The 15,297-nt window shown below is 40.8% G+C and overlaps 1 protein-coding gene across 17 annotated transcripts in view; it reads right to left on the reverse strand.

Moving 5' to 3' along the window:
• The window catches only part of ATXN7 (ataxin 7), a 151,655-nt gene that overhangs the window by 4,232 nt on the left and 132,126 nt on the right, over positions 1 to 15,297 (reverse strand). For 11 of the 17 annotated variants that reach the window (XM_031663220.1, XM_031663216.1, XM_031663217.1 and 8 more), the window contains 2 exons: positions 13,738 to 14,716; positions 6,653 to 12,594 (listed from right to left, as the gene is read on the reverse strand). In XM_031663220.1, the coding sequence (XP_031519080.1) occupies positions 12,406 to 12,594; positions 13,738 to 14,716 (1,168 nt within the window). In that variant the 3' untranslated portion in view covers positions 6,653 to 12,405. Of the gene's footprint in view, positions 1 to 4,154; positions 4,354 to 6,652; positions 12,595 to 13,737; positions 14,717 to 15,297 lie in introns of those variants that run through there. The other 6 variants (XM_031663215.1, XM_031663213.1, XM_031663219.1 and 3 more) reach the window with 4 other exon arrangements.

Below are 15,297 nucleotides of genomic sequence, written 5' to 3' on the forward strand. Positions count from 1 at the left end.
ATATAGGACAGGAAGTTACCCTATTTTAGGACGCCGACATAACCTGGATTACAGAATCTACCAAGGCCGATCTCAGTTTTCTAAAACCTTGTATGTGAATATTAGCAAATTGAATCTTTTTTCCAAAAGTAGGACCATAGTAATAGCAGTGAGGAAAACAAAGTTGTTCCCCTGTTTGAAACAAGTTATTACTTTACAAGTTATTACTTTATTAGTTTTATCAGTTTTTTTTCAGTGTGTCAGATAGGAATAAGTACTATAAGAAATATAAAACCAGATAGAGATACAGGGTATAGGCTCTCTTCTGTGAGGTGTTGTGGAAGGCTTCTATGGTAAGGTGACATTTAAGTGAAAAGGAGGGAGAGCCCATGCACATATGGAGGGAAGAAAGACAGGGAAAGTCACTGGTAATTTTAAGTGCAGATTTGGCTTACCTTTTAAGTCTCACTATGGCATTTGGTGGCATGGATTGTAGAGGCAGCTGGATTTGCTAAAAGATTAGAATGGGGTGAGGAGGATGAGGGGGAGAAAATTTATCAGAGGAGATCCTAAGCTTTTTGGCTTAAGTGAAAGATGCCAGAGATACTAGTGACCTTAATGAGCAGTTTTGGTAGAGGTGAGTTCAGAAGAGAATGGCAAATGGCATTTTACTGTAAAAGGCAGGGGAAGGAAAGAAGAGTTTTGAGTGTTTTTGTTTTAAAGAGCATTTACTGATGGGAATGATCCCTGTTAACATATTAGTAGAAAAAAACACATGATCTCATTTGATTGAAAATTATTTGATACAATTCAACATTTCTTCATGATAAAAACTCTTCAGTAGACTATGAATAATAGGCTGGGAAATCAAAGCCCTATCACAAGGTAATTAATGGCAAAATATTAGAAGCATTATCTTAAAAGTGAAGACAGTGGCTCTCATCGCTGGAAGAAGAGCCGTTGGTTATATGCCAAGGAAAGCAATGTGGCCAGAGCGCTGTTTTCAAAGGAGTTTCCTGTAGGCACTATGGTGGAGGGAAGGCTTTTAAAATGCTGAATATGCCTAAAGTATTTGAGAATCTCCACCTATGAATTTCTAAAAACGCTTATCTAGAAAACATTTCTTGAAGAAAAAAACCTCAGCTTTTTGGGTTTCTACAGAAAACCAAAGCTAGTCAGGAATGCAAAGGTGGCTTCTGAATGTTACAAAGTTGCAGTTGGTCACCCACAGGCTGCAACTGGCACACCCTAAATACTTTTTTCAAGAAAAAAATTTATAGTCACCACGTAAAAGTTGATAGTTTAAAAACCACATATCTAGCTTCTCTGGAAAAAGGAAAGATTAGGCTAACTCTGGACTCATGCTCCAATAAGCTAAGCGATAAGCATAGCTTGTTTTCCAGTGTGCCCCAGTCCACCCAGTCTGTTCAGATACACTGCCTGTCTGCCTGGCCCCTGTTGGCATTTGAGTTTGTTATCCCTGCACTATCCCCAATATTGTACGTGCGAGGTTGATGGTTAAAAGTCTCCTGTGTTAATCAACTAGGACAGGGGTGTCCAATATTCTGGTTTCCCTGGGCCACACTGGAAGAACTGTCTTGGGTGCCACACAAAAGTTGATGAGCTCAAAACAAAACAAAAAAGAAACACCTCAAATGTTTTAAGAAAATTTACACGTGTGTTGGGCCACATTCAAAGCTGTCGTGGGCTGTGGGTTGGACAAGCTTGAGCTAGGAGAAACTATCCAAATAATTCTTAACCATCTTGTCTCTAGTAGCTTTAATTGATACAGCTTGTTTTTTGAAAGTCTTACTTTTCTGCTTTTATTCAAGAAGGGTACTTCACAATATGAAAATAAGATTATGAAATGATAGTTACATTTGCAGAGCGACAGAGCTAAAACAGTTATACATAGTTCCTTTTTCATGTTGGTAAATGTTTTCTTTTTCATGTTGGTAAATGTTTTCTTTTGAAGTTGGAAACAGTCTTATTTTTAACCCTGGTTTCAGTCAAAATTATCCTAGTGTGAAATGACATCACCAGGATAAACTATCTTTTGTGGTTATTTTTAAAGCAAAAATGCCAGTTTCTCTTACCTCAATAAAATTTGATTTTATAGCAAATCTATCCAGTAAGAGATAAATATTTTAAAGCTATGTCAAAGTATAGTAATCTATTTCCTGTATTAGAAATAATAGCTTTAGGTCAGTTTTTAACTTACTAAATAGCAGTATCTCTTAGGACAGAAACAGTGTAAAAACCACTTTTGTTAAGCACCCAGCTTTTACCTGCCCCAGACAGCTAGAAGGATACCTACAACTTGATCACTGAGCATGCAATACTCCAATACACTTAGGATTTTGTGACTGAATACATTTGGTCTTTTATAACCTGACCAAACATTAATTGATAAAAGGCTACTAATTAGCAAATCATTTCTGTAATTTCATATTCTGAATTAGTCCTTGGTGCTGCCGTTAACCTAATGTTTTTAAGAGGATGAATAGTTGACAGTTGAAATACCTGCCCCCATGATTATGGGGAAAAAGGGTGGAGGGAACTATGATAATCCCTGGCCTTCCCAATGCTGCATAAACTTGTAGTTGCTGGTAACAAACCTGTGCCTCCACAGTGGCAATGGGGCAGTGAGGTAAAATCCCCATCTGGAAACAAGAGGGACAATTTGCTATTCAATGAGCCTTTAATCCAACCATTATATATCCCCTTTCCCTTGAAGAGACCATTTAGTTAAGACTACCAGCAGGTGGCACCTTGACAACTTTACCAACCTTGCCTTTTAGAGGTGACCAGAGACCTGTGCTTTTCCAAAGTACTGTTATACGTGTAATTAGTATAATATCAATGTGGGGAAACTCTACCTTTGGTTTTTGAGGACTCTGCTTTTCTTGAAATCCTCTGGGTTAGAGATTGTTTATTCATATGCACCTCAGTTCACTGTTTCCTAGTCCTTTGCTTGTTCTCCTGGCCATTATGTTTCCACCTTCTTTCAAAATACCATCTCTTTGAAGCTGCTTACAACCCAGCAACACCATCAACTCACTGTGCTCACTGTCCTCAATCACACATCTCCAAGTCACTCTGCCCTCTTCCATGCAGATCATCCCAGAACCAAGTAGCTGCCTCAGTCTTCCTCCCAACCCTAACTAATTTGAAATGGACAACCTATACAACACCCTTGGCTTCACAGTTCCTCAACCTGAATTCCAGTGCTCTTTTCCTTCATGCTGCTTCCGTCCACTGCCATGGTTTCCACCCAGGAATCACAAGCACATCTAGCCAGTTCTGCTTTTGAAAATAATACTGGAATTCCAATTCCTCCATTCCCTGTCCTATTCCTAAAAGTGCTGTATCACTTTGATAACTCTGGCCCCTGGATCCCACCTTGTAGCCCCTCACTTTTATTGGCCACATGGAATTGAATGTGGACTTTGCTCTGTGACCCTGAACAAATCAATTGTCTAATCATAGAAAAAGTTACCTGGAAGGAGATTCCTAAGATCTAACAAGAAGGTAATTCCAATCAAACCAGTGTCTTAAGAGCACCTGCATGCCGGGCGCGGTGGCTCAAGCCTGTAATCCCAGCACTTTGGGAGGCCGAGACGGGTGGATCACAAGGTCAGGAGATCGAGACCATCCTGGCTAACACGGTGAAACCCCGTCTCTACTAAAAAATACAAAAAAAAAACTAGCCGGGTGAGGTGGCAGGCGCCTGTAATCCCAGCTACTCGGGAGGCTGAGGCAGGAGAATGGCGTAAACCCGGGAGGCGGAGCTTGCAGTGAGCTGAGATCCGGCCACTGCACTCTAGCCTGGGCGACAGAGCGAGACTCCATCTCAACAAAAAAAAAAAAAAAAAAGAGCACCTGCATAGATTCTACGTGGTGGGCTTCCAGTTCTCTTCCCTGAATACCGAATTCAGACCATCATCAATCACTCAGTCACATCTTCACTCATACTCTTCTTTGGCAATCTCCCTGCCCAAGTTCTAACTTTTCCACCCAACCCAATACATGCTGTTCCAATTATCCTGGACTAAACAGCAGGATAATAAAACATTACCTCAATGGGTAGATGGCATTGATAATTATAATGGAATCGACTCTAAACTTCTAACCCTGTAACCATCTGAATCTCACCCTTCTCTGTTTTTCCTTACCTCTCTGACTTTTTACTCTAGTGCTCTTCTCCATTTGTCTTCATGAAAATAGTCTTCTCCAAGGTCTTGTCCTGGGTTTTCTCTCTGGGCCATGGAGGATGGGCTTCAGGTTTGTGATATCCTGGAGGCGGAATATAAACATGTGGTGTGCCTGTGCCTCGGTCAGACAGGATCCATAACTTCACGTGATTCCTGGAGCCTAAGGAGGGGAAAAATTAAGAATCACTGTTCTGACAGGCTTGAATTATCCTGGATCTGCCGCCTATTTGTCATGGGACCTTAAGCAAGATACCTTCTTAGGAGTTCCTCATCAGTATGATTGGAATCAAAATACCTGCCCTATGAGGGCTTCGTAAAAGAGAGGATATATGTAAAATGCTTGGCACAGTGTCGGGCATATTAAGTACTTAACTAGAGAAGTATTATTTTAACATAATAAGCCAAATCGAATAGCTACCTAATTTCCCCAGGTAAACTCATCTACCCTTATGACCTCATTGATCATCTAAAAGTGAAAGACAACTCTCCATCTTTATTTTCCAGCTCAAACCTCCCTAAGGTCCATCCAGCCTGTACAGCCAGCTGGGCACTAAACCACAATTTCCCACCAGCAGCTCAAATCTATCGTTATGTCTTTTTCCTTCTCTATTGCCATATCACACATTTCACTTAAAGCTCAATTGGTTTGGCCAAGCTAAAAACCTGAAGTCTTCTTAGACTCACTCTTCCCTTTAATGTTGAATAGAATTAGACCTCAAGGCCTGTTGGTTCTACTTTTAAAAGATATCTGAAATCAGTATCAGGTATCCTCATGGTCAGCCTTAGTTTGGAAACTTAATAGCTCTTACCTGGATTACAATGGCTTTGTAACTTATTTTTGTCCGAGGTTCTCACCTGTTGATTCTGTCTTCCATTGTTACTGGGGAGCCATAGGTGGCAGAGATGTTTTTTTGACAGAGTATTAAATTACAAGTGATTCTCCCCTTCCCTCTGGAGACTTTTTCTTCAGCTGATAGCCTCACTCTTCCTTACCTCCTAAGAGATATTCTAGTTCACGGGTTTTGGATGTAGAAAATGAGGATAACAAGTGCCAAGAATTACAGCCCTACAAGGTGAAAGACTACTTTAATTAACTTCCATTAACAACAGAAGCAAGAACTTCTTACAAGAAAGAAGACACTAAGAAAGGAGTGAGAAGGGAGAGGAACTTAGACTTGATTTAGGGGAGTGCTTTTTGTTAGGACCGGGGACAGGGGCAGGTAAAGACAGATCTTTGAGGCAAGAGAGAGTGAGAATTCAAGAGATGGGGAAAGAGACTTAAGTGCTTCTTTGATTTTCCAAAGTTTTCAGTACAGATTTGAATGGCTTTGACTTTTGGCAGCTGCACGGTGCTAGGACTGGACCATGAAGTATCTCTGGGCTCTGAGAGTTACATTTGGGTTAATCTAAGCCTGATCCCATGTGTTCCTGGATGAGGCCCCATGACATTTAAGGTCCTTGACAGTCTGACACCAGCTTTTCTAACCCTATAAGGCCCTTCCATCCAGCAGAATTCCTGCAGAATTATTCTCTATCCCTCAACATCTTCATACCCACGTTCGACGCATTTGCTCCATCTGCCTAGAATCTTACTCTTGTCTGCCTTTCTGCCTGGTGAAATCCCACATATGCCAAGATCCAACACTGCTAAACCCTTTTCTTTGAGTTGGGATCATCTTGTTATGCAGGGCCGGGATACCTGCAAGGGAATGGAATTAAAAAGGGTAAGAGATTGACTTAGCAGTTGAACCTTTTCTTGGGAGGTTTGAGGACATCCATGGTGAAAGGATTTACCTACAGAGAGCACCTCATGATTAGATTTGTGGCAAGTACTGAGTGGGTGGCTGACTTAAGTTAAGGAGGGAATGGGAAGTCCATAAGGCAGTAGGAACTGAAGCCAACATGACTCTCTCATATCAGGTATGAACATTTTTGCTAATATACAAAGCAGTTGCTCCTCTTATTTTAAGCAACAAAAATAATTTATCAGAATGATTTGCAAACAGTAAAAATGTCTGGATTTCTAGAGGTAAATGATTACGCTGTGTTCCAAATAATACTAAAATGCACTTGTATTGCCAGTAAGGAAGATATGTAAAAGGAAGAGATTAGACCAGGTCTGGATAAAAAGCTTATCTTAAATCAAAACTACATGTCATCAATTTTGCACCTAAGTACAAACAGAATGTGTTTCTCAATCCATCAACTCCCTCTTGTTTCCTTCACAAACATGCAAGGCCAGAATACAGCAGTGTTCACTGTTTACAGAGTTGCTAATTTATCCAAGGCAAAGCTTTGTGCCTGCAAATGGAAACATCCCCTGGTCTTAGAATTATTTAGCTTATGTAAGAGGGAGGCTAAAGTGAAGGGGCTTCACAAGGGTGTTCAATGCCAAAAGTGAAGAAAAGTCAGAGTAGACTGAAAGGGTTTAGTATCACGAGGCAGAAACATGTAAAATATTTCATGCAGCCAACCTTATTTATTGAGAAGTCCTAATTTTATTGCCCGTTAAGTAACATGTTTGTTCCACAAGCTAATTTCTTATAAAGCAAAGCACAACCTTTTCTTATAAATAGTATAAATTATTTTATTTACAGAAACTTGTTACAAAACAAATAGACTATATATTTCTTCTCTTTTAAATATCCAAAGTAATTTTCTATCCCTTGACATTTGTTCATGTTCTATACAGCAGCCAACACAAAGTCCAGCTGAGATGCTCTTGATTATGTGTACAAATTATCAAACTATTCACACGTTTTTAACACAGGAGATTGCTTTTATAACCAAGCTCAAAAAAAAAAAAAAAGCAAAATGCTTTCAAGGCCCTACATTCACACTGACAGTATGTAGTGCTCATTTAAATGATCTGAAAATGTAAAATGTTTTGCACAAAATGTAAAAATGATTATTTTCTGCTAAACAAACTTTTTAACAATATTTTTTCAAAGCCCAATCCCCCCAAACCCCCTGGACAGAATGAGCGACATTAAGAAATTCCTTGGCAACAGAACTCTTACAGGAAGACAGCTGCCTTTATAAGTTACATTTTTCAAATTATACATTTTTTTCATGTTCTCAGAGGTACTTGTTTGTATTATATTTTTGGAATACAAAATATTTTAAATATTTTAAATTGTATTTCATGAGTGAATAACAAAACGGACACATCATGTAAGTTGCTGGCTGACAAAAAGATCTGCAACCCTTGGTGCCACCAGGCAATCCATCACCAATTGAATTACTATGAACCAAAAGGTCTTAATTTTAAAATACCTTATAAAATTACCAGCATGGGTGGTTTTCAACTCCTCCCCTAAAATTTTAGAAACAATATTTACGTGGAAAAAAGCAAACTCCAAAAGTTCAACTGAACATTCAAGTCTTTTTAAAGAGATTCTGTCTAAGCTTAAAACTAGGTTCAGGCACTTTCAGTTTTTTCCATTAGTTTTAAACCACATCACATACTAACATACATGTGCTCAGAGTATACACACACACACACACACACACAATCACACACTCTCACACATAAAATACTAACAAAAGAAAAGCAGTGTGTCACTTAGTTACATGTAGTCTATCGGGAAACCAGGCAACCAGGAAGAAGCAATGCCCACTTCATCTGTATGAATCCACTCCCGAGACACTAAAAGGGACAAAGACTTTTCACAGAACAGAGGCATCCCTTAAAACTGTAAAGGAGGCAGGTTCTAGAACTATTGGCTTGGCAGTGAACCACTTCAAATTATAAAAAGGTATTTACTTTTATTAATTAATAAATAAATACTAGATGATCTCAATTGTACCAAAACAGGATATCAGAAAAAAAGACCTGTGCAAAAATACATATTTAAATATGTACAATTCATTTTTAACAAAATATGTCTTCTGAAATAGGGATACTTCCATATTTATAATAGAACAAGAAATTCCAAAATAAAGATACAAAAGTAGGTTTTGTATAATTCTTTGTTCATCATTGCAGCACTTTTTTTTTTTTTTGTAGGTTAAGAAAACTGCAGGAGTTGTCATGAAATTCTATTGGAAAGAATATAAAAATTATCTTGGTTTTAAATTGATACCAAAGTCTGTCTAGAAACAACCCAACCACTGTAAATTTGGTTTTTGCAAGTTAATTTAATTCAAAAAAATACTTGTACTCCCGTGTTTTAAATGGTCTTAATTGTTCATCATCATAAAAAGTAGTTGTAGGAGAAAATAAAATATTTGAACAGTCTAAAATTTAATAGCACTGTTTAGAATAGGTCTGTTTGTGGCAGGCAGAATCCAAAATGGCTAATTTCCTAATCCCGATGCTCTGTGTATTACCGGGAGACATAATGAAATTCAATTAAAACCTCAGTCTAAGAAATCAAATGTTCAATACTTGCTAATCTAAATATCTACATTGTTCTGAATCAACTTGTTATCATAGATCCTATTCACATCTTTCGGAACAACATGATCTCTCTGTAAATTCCATTGCTAAAGGCAACTTTATTTATAACCATCAAGTCCTCTTGGCTCTGAAAATAAATTCTACCCATACCCCATTGCACTTGTCACCAAGGAATCAACTAGGTACGTTCTGATTCCCTCTCACCTCCTCTCTCTTCCCCGACTGGGATGGAAACCACATTGATTTATCCTAACTATGCCAAACTGGCCCATCCATGCCCTCTCCTTACTAAGCTCTCCTGTAGTATCATTTTAAAAACATTTACTGATTGATTGCATAATAATTGAACAAGATACTGTTCTCTCCTTCCTTTAAAAAAAATCAGTATTTTACATCAATTTATAGCTAAAGTATCTGCATAAAGTTTTTGTTTTCTTACATAATAAGAATAATTCTGTAGCAATTCACATTATTAGGCTGGTAACCAAGTTTATTCATTCTACCTGTTGTTGACTTGAAATTCCCTGAAACTGAAGTTTGAAACCCAAGAACTGTAGGGAAAAAAGGATGTACTGACTGGCTCTCATCAGGCCCTGGCCAGGGCAATGATCAGTGCCGTGGAAATTTTACCCTGTGTTCGGCAACTTTTGTGTGTTCTTCTAAGTAACAGTGCCTGGTTCTCGTGTCAGAAGCCTGTAGTGGTGGAAGCCCCCATTTAAAGGCTCTGGCTCATACCCGAATTCAATGACACCTTCTCCAAGCAATGCTGTTTTAACGTATTAAGGTCTTTCTTTAGGGTTGGGGTACTAGAAAAAAAATCCTAGAGGGCTCCAAAACTCTCAGGAAGATGGCTGGTATAATCCCAAGAAAGGAGGGTGTGGGTCAGGGCAATCCTATACACACATCACAAGACCTTCAGATCGGGACTTACATGTTCTCCAACTCCCTTCCCTTGGTGTCTGCTCTCGTCCCCAACCACATCCAAATAAACATCTGGAGTGGCATGAAGGGGAGTGCATACAAAACCACACAATGCCAGAAGTGCTTGAAGTGGAAACCTACATTTAGTCCCAGGACAGTATCCAAAGAGGAAAACAAGGGTAATGCAGAGAGTGCCTTGGAAACATTTAAATGTATCTAATAATGTCACTTTAAAAGGTGACTTTCAAAAATAGACTAGGTAGGACAACCAACCCAATCTGACATACTGTTTACCATGAAAACTTAATGGATTAAGAAAATTTCTTCTCTTTGGAAATCTTGAAAAAAGTTTTTTCTCCCTATAGTGATTTTAACTTCCTCATTCCCACCCTCCCCCGACCCAATTTGGCCTTCCTTTCTCAAAACTAGCTTGCATTCTCTTTCTTAAAAAAAAAACAAAAACAAAAAAACCCAAAATCACACAGAATTGCTTTTGTATCATGAAAAGTAAGTCTCCAAAATAATTTATGCTTGCTGTCTGGGCATCGAAAATCTCAAACCAGTTTGTAAGTTAGAAACTTCTGACAGTTTCTTTTCCCAAATTACTTTCAAAAGGCTGGGCTACTTTGTCATGGTGCCTTGGGCTAACATCCGTATTTCATTCCTGGAACACTGCTATCAAAATCTAAAGCCTAATTCCCTTCTTCAGAGGGTTGCTCAGGATGCAGCCCTCTGTCCTCTGGAAGGTTTCTGGTCTCCAGTTAAGGTGCCTAACTGCTGGAGAGTGACCTACAGACGACAGTGTTAAAAAAAAAAAAAATGGTAGTAAAAGGAAGGAGGGAGAAAGGTCTACAGTAACGCTCTTGCCAAAACATTCTTTTGCCCAGCCAATCTACTTGAAGAGTGGCTCCGTGATATACTGCAAGTTAAAAAACAAAACAAAAACAAAAACTTCTCACAGATTGGTACAAGCAGTCCAGACCACTTTAACACTGATAAAAGCAATTCGGTGGCTGAACTTGATCCAGTGTCCTTTATGAGTACTCACTGCTAGAGACATAGCTTCAGGGAAATCCTCTGTTAAAACAACAGCCAGGCAGGTTTCTACCCTTGAGGCCCACAGGAGGTTGGGAAAACAGACTCAAAGGCATCGTGGAGTCCAGAGTGCTGAGTGGAGGTGTAACTTGTCCTCAAAAGTGTCCGCATTATTCCTCCCCGTGCTATTTTCAGCTGTCAGGGACGTGCCTTTGGCTTTCAAAAAAGAGGGGGTGGGGAAATAATGAAAAGGTAAGTAAGCGTTTACACACTGCACTCTCTTGATTCTAAACAAGAATATTCCAAAGGCTGCACACTACTAAAGTCTCCATTGACTGAGTGACACCAGGAACAGTCAGCTATAGAATTTGGCCTTAGCTTTCAAATGCCTTCACTATTACTGGGCACAATCATTGCAAAGATTTACTTCTAGACAACTGGCTAGAAGAGATGCAGGCATGGGTTTCTAGCTTAGAGAAAAGGCTCTTATGTTTGCCTGTTAGTTTTATTTACTGATTTTGTGTCCTTGAAGGTATTCCAGGTTGTTAACTGAGAAGGGAACAAGGTCAAGGGCCAGCACACACAGGTGTGACAGTTCGCACTCTGGGGGAGAGGAAACTCTGGCATTCACAGTAGGCTTTTACATCTTTGGTGGCAGAGGCCATGAACAGACTCTTGGGGGTCACTACCCAACCCCATCATCTCCCAGACTTGCTAGCGTGTCCCACTCTTCATCCCCTTGTTTAGAAAACTTCAACTAGCCCAGTTATTTTTGTTTTAAAGGCAGCTCCACAAGGAACAGCAAGTAGAGATCCCTACTTTTGTAACAGCAGCATTCTTTAAAGTATTTTGGGGTCATGAGTCCCTTTGAGATTCTTATGAAAGCTATAAGATAAATGAACAAAGACATAAAAATGTGCAACACTTCTTGGGGTTCAATGATCCTTTGATCTCTAAGCAAGCACCCCCACTCCTGCCCCAGGATTTGTGCAGCATAAAAAAAAAGTACTCCTCTGCAGAGAAACTCTCTCAAACACAAACTTAAGTGGAAACTGATTTTAAGGAAAAAGCCCAAAGTTAGGCTGTCTGCGTTGTTCTAGTAAGACACAGTGCCACTATATGGTAAAAATCAAAGGTGGCAAAATGGCAGGTCATGAGCCAAAGATGGCCCACAGATACATAGTCTATACCAGATTTAAGAAGAGAAAAAAACGTGTATGTGTGTGTGTATTTATGTATGTGGATGTGTGTGTGTGTGTGTGTGTATATATATATACACACACACACACACACACACACACACACACATATATCTCGACTAAATTTCACATGCAAGTCCAGATCTGCAGCCTCTCTTTAAAGCTGGTAACAAATGTCTGGAAGCAGCTGCTCCATGTCGCCCTATTTCTAGTAGGCACTGTCAAATCTCTGCTGTGCCCCACCTGGCCCCCTTCTGTCCTTTTTGTTACTTGTGGGCATTAAGATCTACACTCCTGTCTAAATGAAGACAGTGTGCTCACTAATACAGATGTGAGATGGACATTACAGCACAATGGGATGCCCCTCCCATGGGGATCATGTCTCCTGGGGACTCTACTCTCAATGATGGTGTGTTGAATAATGGGTACACCATGTCTTCTGTGTTTATATTGGATTATTATGCTTATAAACTGTAATGAGTAACTACAAACCAAGAAGGAAAAGCACACTTCTCATTTGTCCAGGAATCCCCTGATCAGGAGCCAAACAACACATAATAACCCATAATGTATGCAGCTGGTTAAATTCACAAATATTTTCCCCATAGCTTTGGCACTGGGTGTTAATTCACCCAAATATTAGAGGAAAATTACATCACACTAAGAAAATACTAAGAAACTTCTTGGTATTTTCTGAAAAAGTTCTAACCTGGCTGGCATTTGAGTTAAGTTCTGAAGACGAGGAAGGGGAAAAAAAACCATGAAAAAGAGCCTCACATTTTAAATCAGGGCTCAGGGGTGATGTTGCTGAAATTCCTGTTCGTAAGCAAGGTGAGGAGATATCCTGATGAATAAAATAACAAGATGAGAGATGAGCTGGAAGTTAGAGCAAAGGAAGCTGGAAGAAACAGCTACAGGTGAGGTCAGTAACAGGCAGAAGAGCTGGGACGAGACAAAAATACAGCCTAAGAGAGAAAGTCATGGTTAATTATGAATCCCACAACCACTTAGCCACTTCTCTACTGATGGGTTCATATGCAGACTTCTTTTTAACTATGAGCTTGGAATGAGATTTCAATCTTCTGCTATGCCCATACTGAATCCTGTTTTTCCTGCCTCCCTCAAAAACGGGAAGAGAAAATAAGGGGTGAGATTTAACCAGAGTATCTGAAATTCTTTTGAGAGGGAAAAATAATAATTTTTTTTTTTTTTTTTGAGATATAGTCTTGTTCCGTTGCCCAGGCTGGATGGAGTACAGTGGTGTGATCTTGGCTCACTGGAACCTCCACCTCCCGTGTTCAAGCAATTCTCCTGCCTACACCTCCTGAGTAGCTGGGATTACAGGCGTGCACCACCACACCCAGCTAATCTTTTTATGTTTAGTAGAGACGGGGGTTTCACCATGTTGGCCAGGCTGGTCTCAAACTCCTGACCTCAGGTGATCCGCCTGCTTCAGCTTCCCAAAGTGCTGGGATTATAGGCATGAGCCGCTGCGCCCGGCCTCATTTTAAATCTTAAAACACCCCTTTCTAGATCAGTTTGATTTTAGCCCAGCTTTCCTCAGAGGAACATACTGAAGAACCACTATCCAGGAAACAATGCCTGCTTCCTTCCTTAAAGCCTTGAATGGCACACACTTCACAGCATTGGGATAACATATTATTGGCTATCTCATAAAGGGACTCCCCTCCAATTATGATTTTGCTGTCATGCCTGATGCTTTCTGCAGTTCTATCTACTAAAAACGCATTACTACACTTTCTTTCCGAAGAGCATCTTCCAAAGGCACCAGAAATTCTGGCAGAAGAGCCTGTTTTACCTTCATATGGCTGTGAGCTGTTTTTTTTTTGTTTTTTAAGACACCATGAAGCTGAATATCTGTTTACAAACCAACCAACCAACCCAACCAAACACATTTCTGAGCTGGCAAAAGATCCTAAGGGAGAGGAAATGGGCATTCCCATGGGGGTCATAGTCCATTTCCTACCTGATGAAGGAGGGAATTGTTCGTCAGTCCTTGTGCCCCTGCGATGGTGCCTGTATGTTTCATGTGGACGTTGTTCATGGCTGGCACTTTGGCAACCTTTGTGGGTTTGCTGCTGCTGTTGTTGATGCTGCTCGAGCTGGGTGAGCACTTTCTTTTCTTTCCTATGAGTTTGTCTAGAGGAGTGTGTGAGTGGGAAAAACTGCCATGGGAGTTGACAGGCAGTTCATTGGACTGGTGAATGAAGGGCCCAAGAGAAAGAGTGGAATCACTGCTGTTCACCATCACACTCATCCTCTTGATGGATTCAGCAGGGCTCCCGCTGGGGGGGCCCCTCCCTGACTGGTCATGCCGGACGTTCACCGCATTTGCTTTATTCGTCACACAGTTGAGGCCGATGCTATGGGAAGATGTTACCGTTGAGGGGTAGGGAGGCCCAGAGTGAGCCACACAGTTTTTCCTAAAAGACTCCATGGAATGAGAAGAAGAGGAGGAGGAGGAAGAGGAGGAGGAAGAGTGAACCAACAGTGGGGAAGTGTTTTTGCGTTTCTTTCCTGAGCCGCCACTGGTACTGCTACTGGCATTTTGACAGTTAGTGCTGTTACCAGAAGACTCCTTGGGCCTCAAAGATTTGCTGGATTTCAATTTCTGAGGTTTCCTGGACATAGGGGAGGAGGGAACCGAGGAAAGGCCAGAGGGCGTGGAAGGGGATGAGGATGAAGAGGACACTTGTCTGGATTGCATACTGCACACAGGATCCATCGCCCCTGAAGCAGCAGGCTGTGCATTTAGTGTGGTTCCATGAGCTGGTACCGATTTGCTATTTGGGGAGATGCAGGTAGATGAGAGCAGGACTGGGGATGTAGAGACGGTGGCTGCTGCCAGATAGCTGACTCCACATTGTGATGTCGGCACAGAGTTTGTCCGGTGAGGAATACGTGTGGAGATGGGTGAGGTGGTACTGGGCACTGGTGGGATTTTCCTGAAAAAATGAGAGGATAGTGAATGACACTGACCACAGCCATTCACGGAGACTTTCAGATGGCACCCTCTCTGCTTATGACAGAGAAATCATCCACATCAAAGCGATCACTCTGAACTACAAAGCCAATTCTGTCACCTCTCTCCTTCAAATTCTTTAATGCCTTCCTGGGGCTCTCAGAGTAACTATATGTGTGCAACTCCCCGCTGCTACTACCCCAGCCTCCAACTCCACCTCCCACCCCCAATGCCCTGTTCCCTGCTTCCAGCCGTTCCTTATATTCTGAGAAAATGCCATGACCCAATACCCCAACTTCTGCTCATCCTTTAAGTGTCGGATTGCTAATCACCAAATCCTCTGCAGAGAGTCATCCCCAGCTTATTTACCATTGTAGTCCTAGTGTTCAGCACAGTGCAGGAAACACAGAAGAGAGAATTCAGGAACGAGTGAGAGAAAAGGAAGGGTGCAGCTAATTAACAGTAACTGCTAGGTCATAACTATTGGCCTGAACAAGGGACTAAAGCCCCACAGTATCAAGGGATATTCAGCATGATGTTGTAACAATGGATTCTGTTAAGAAT

This window comes from Papio anubis, chromosome 2, assembly GCF_008728515.1.
Source record: "Papio anubis isolate 15944 chromosome 2, Panubis1.0, whole genome shotgun sequence".
In the NCBI taxonomy this organism is placed as follows: domain Eukaryota; kingdom Metazoa; phylum Chordata; class Mammalia; order Primates; family Cercopithecidae; genus Papio; species Papio anubis.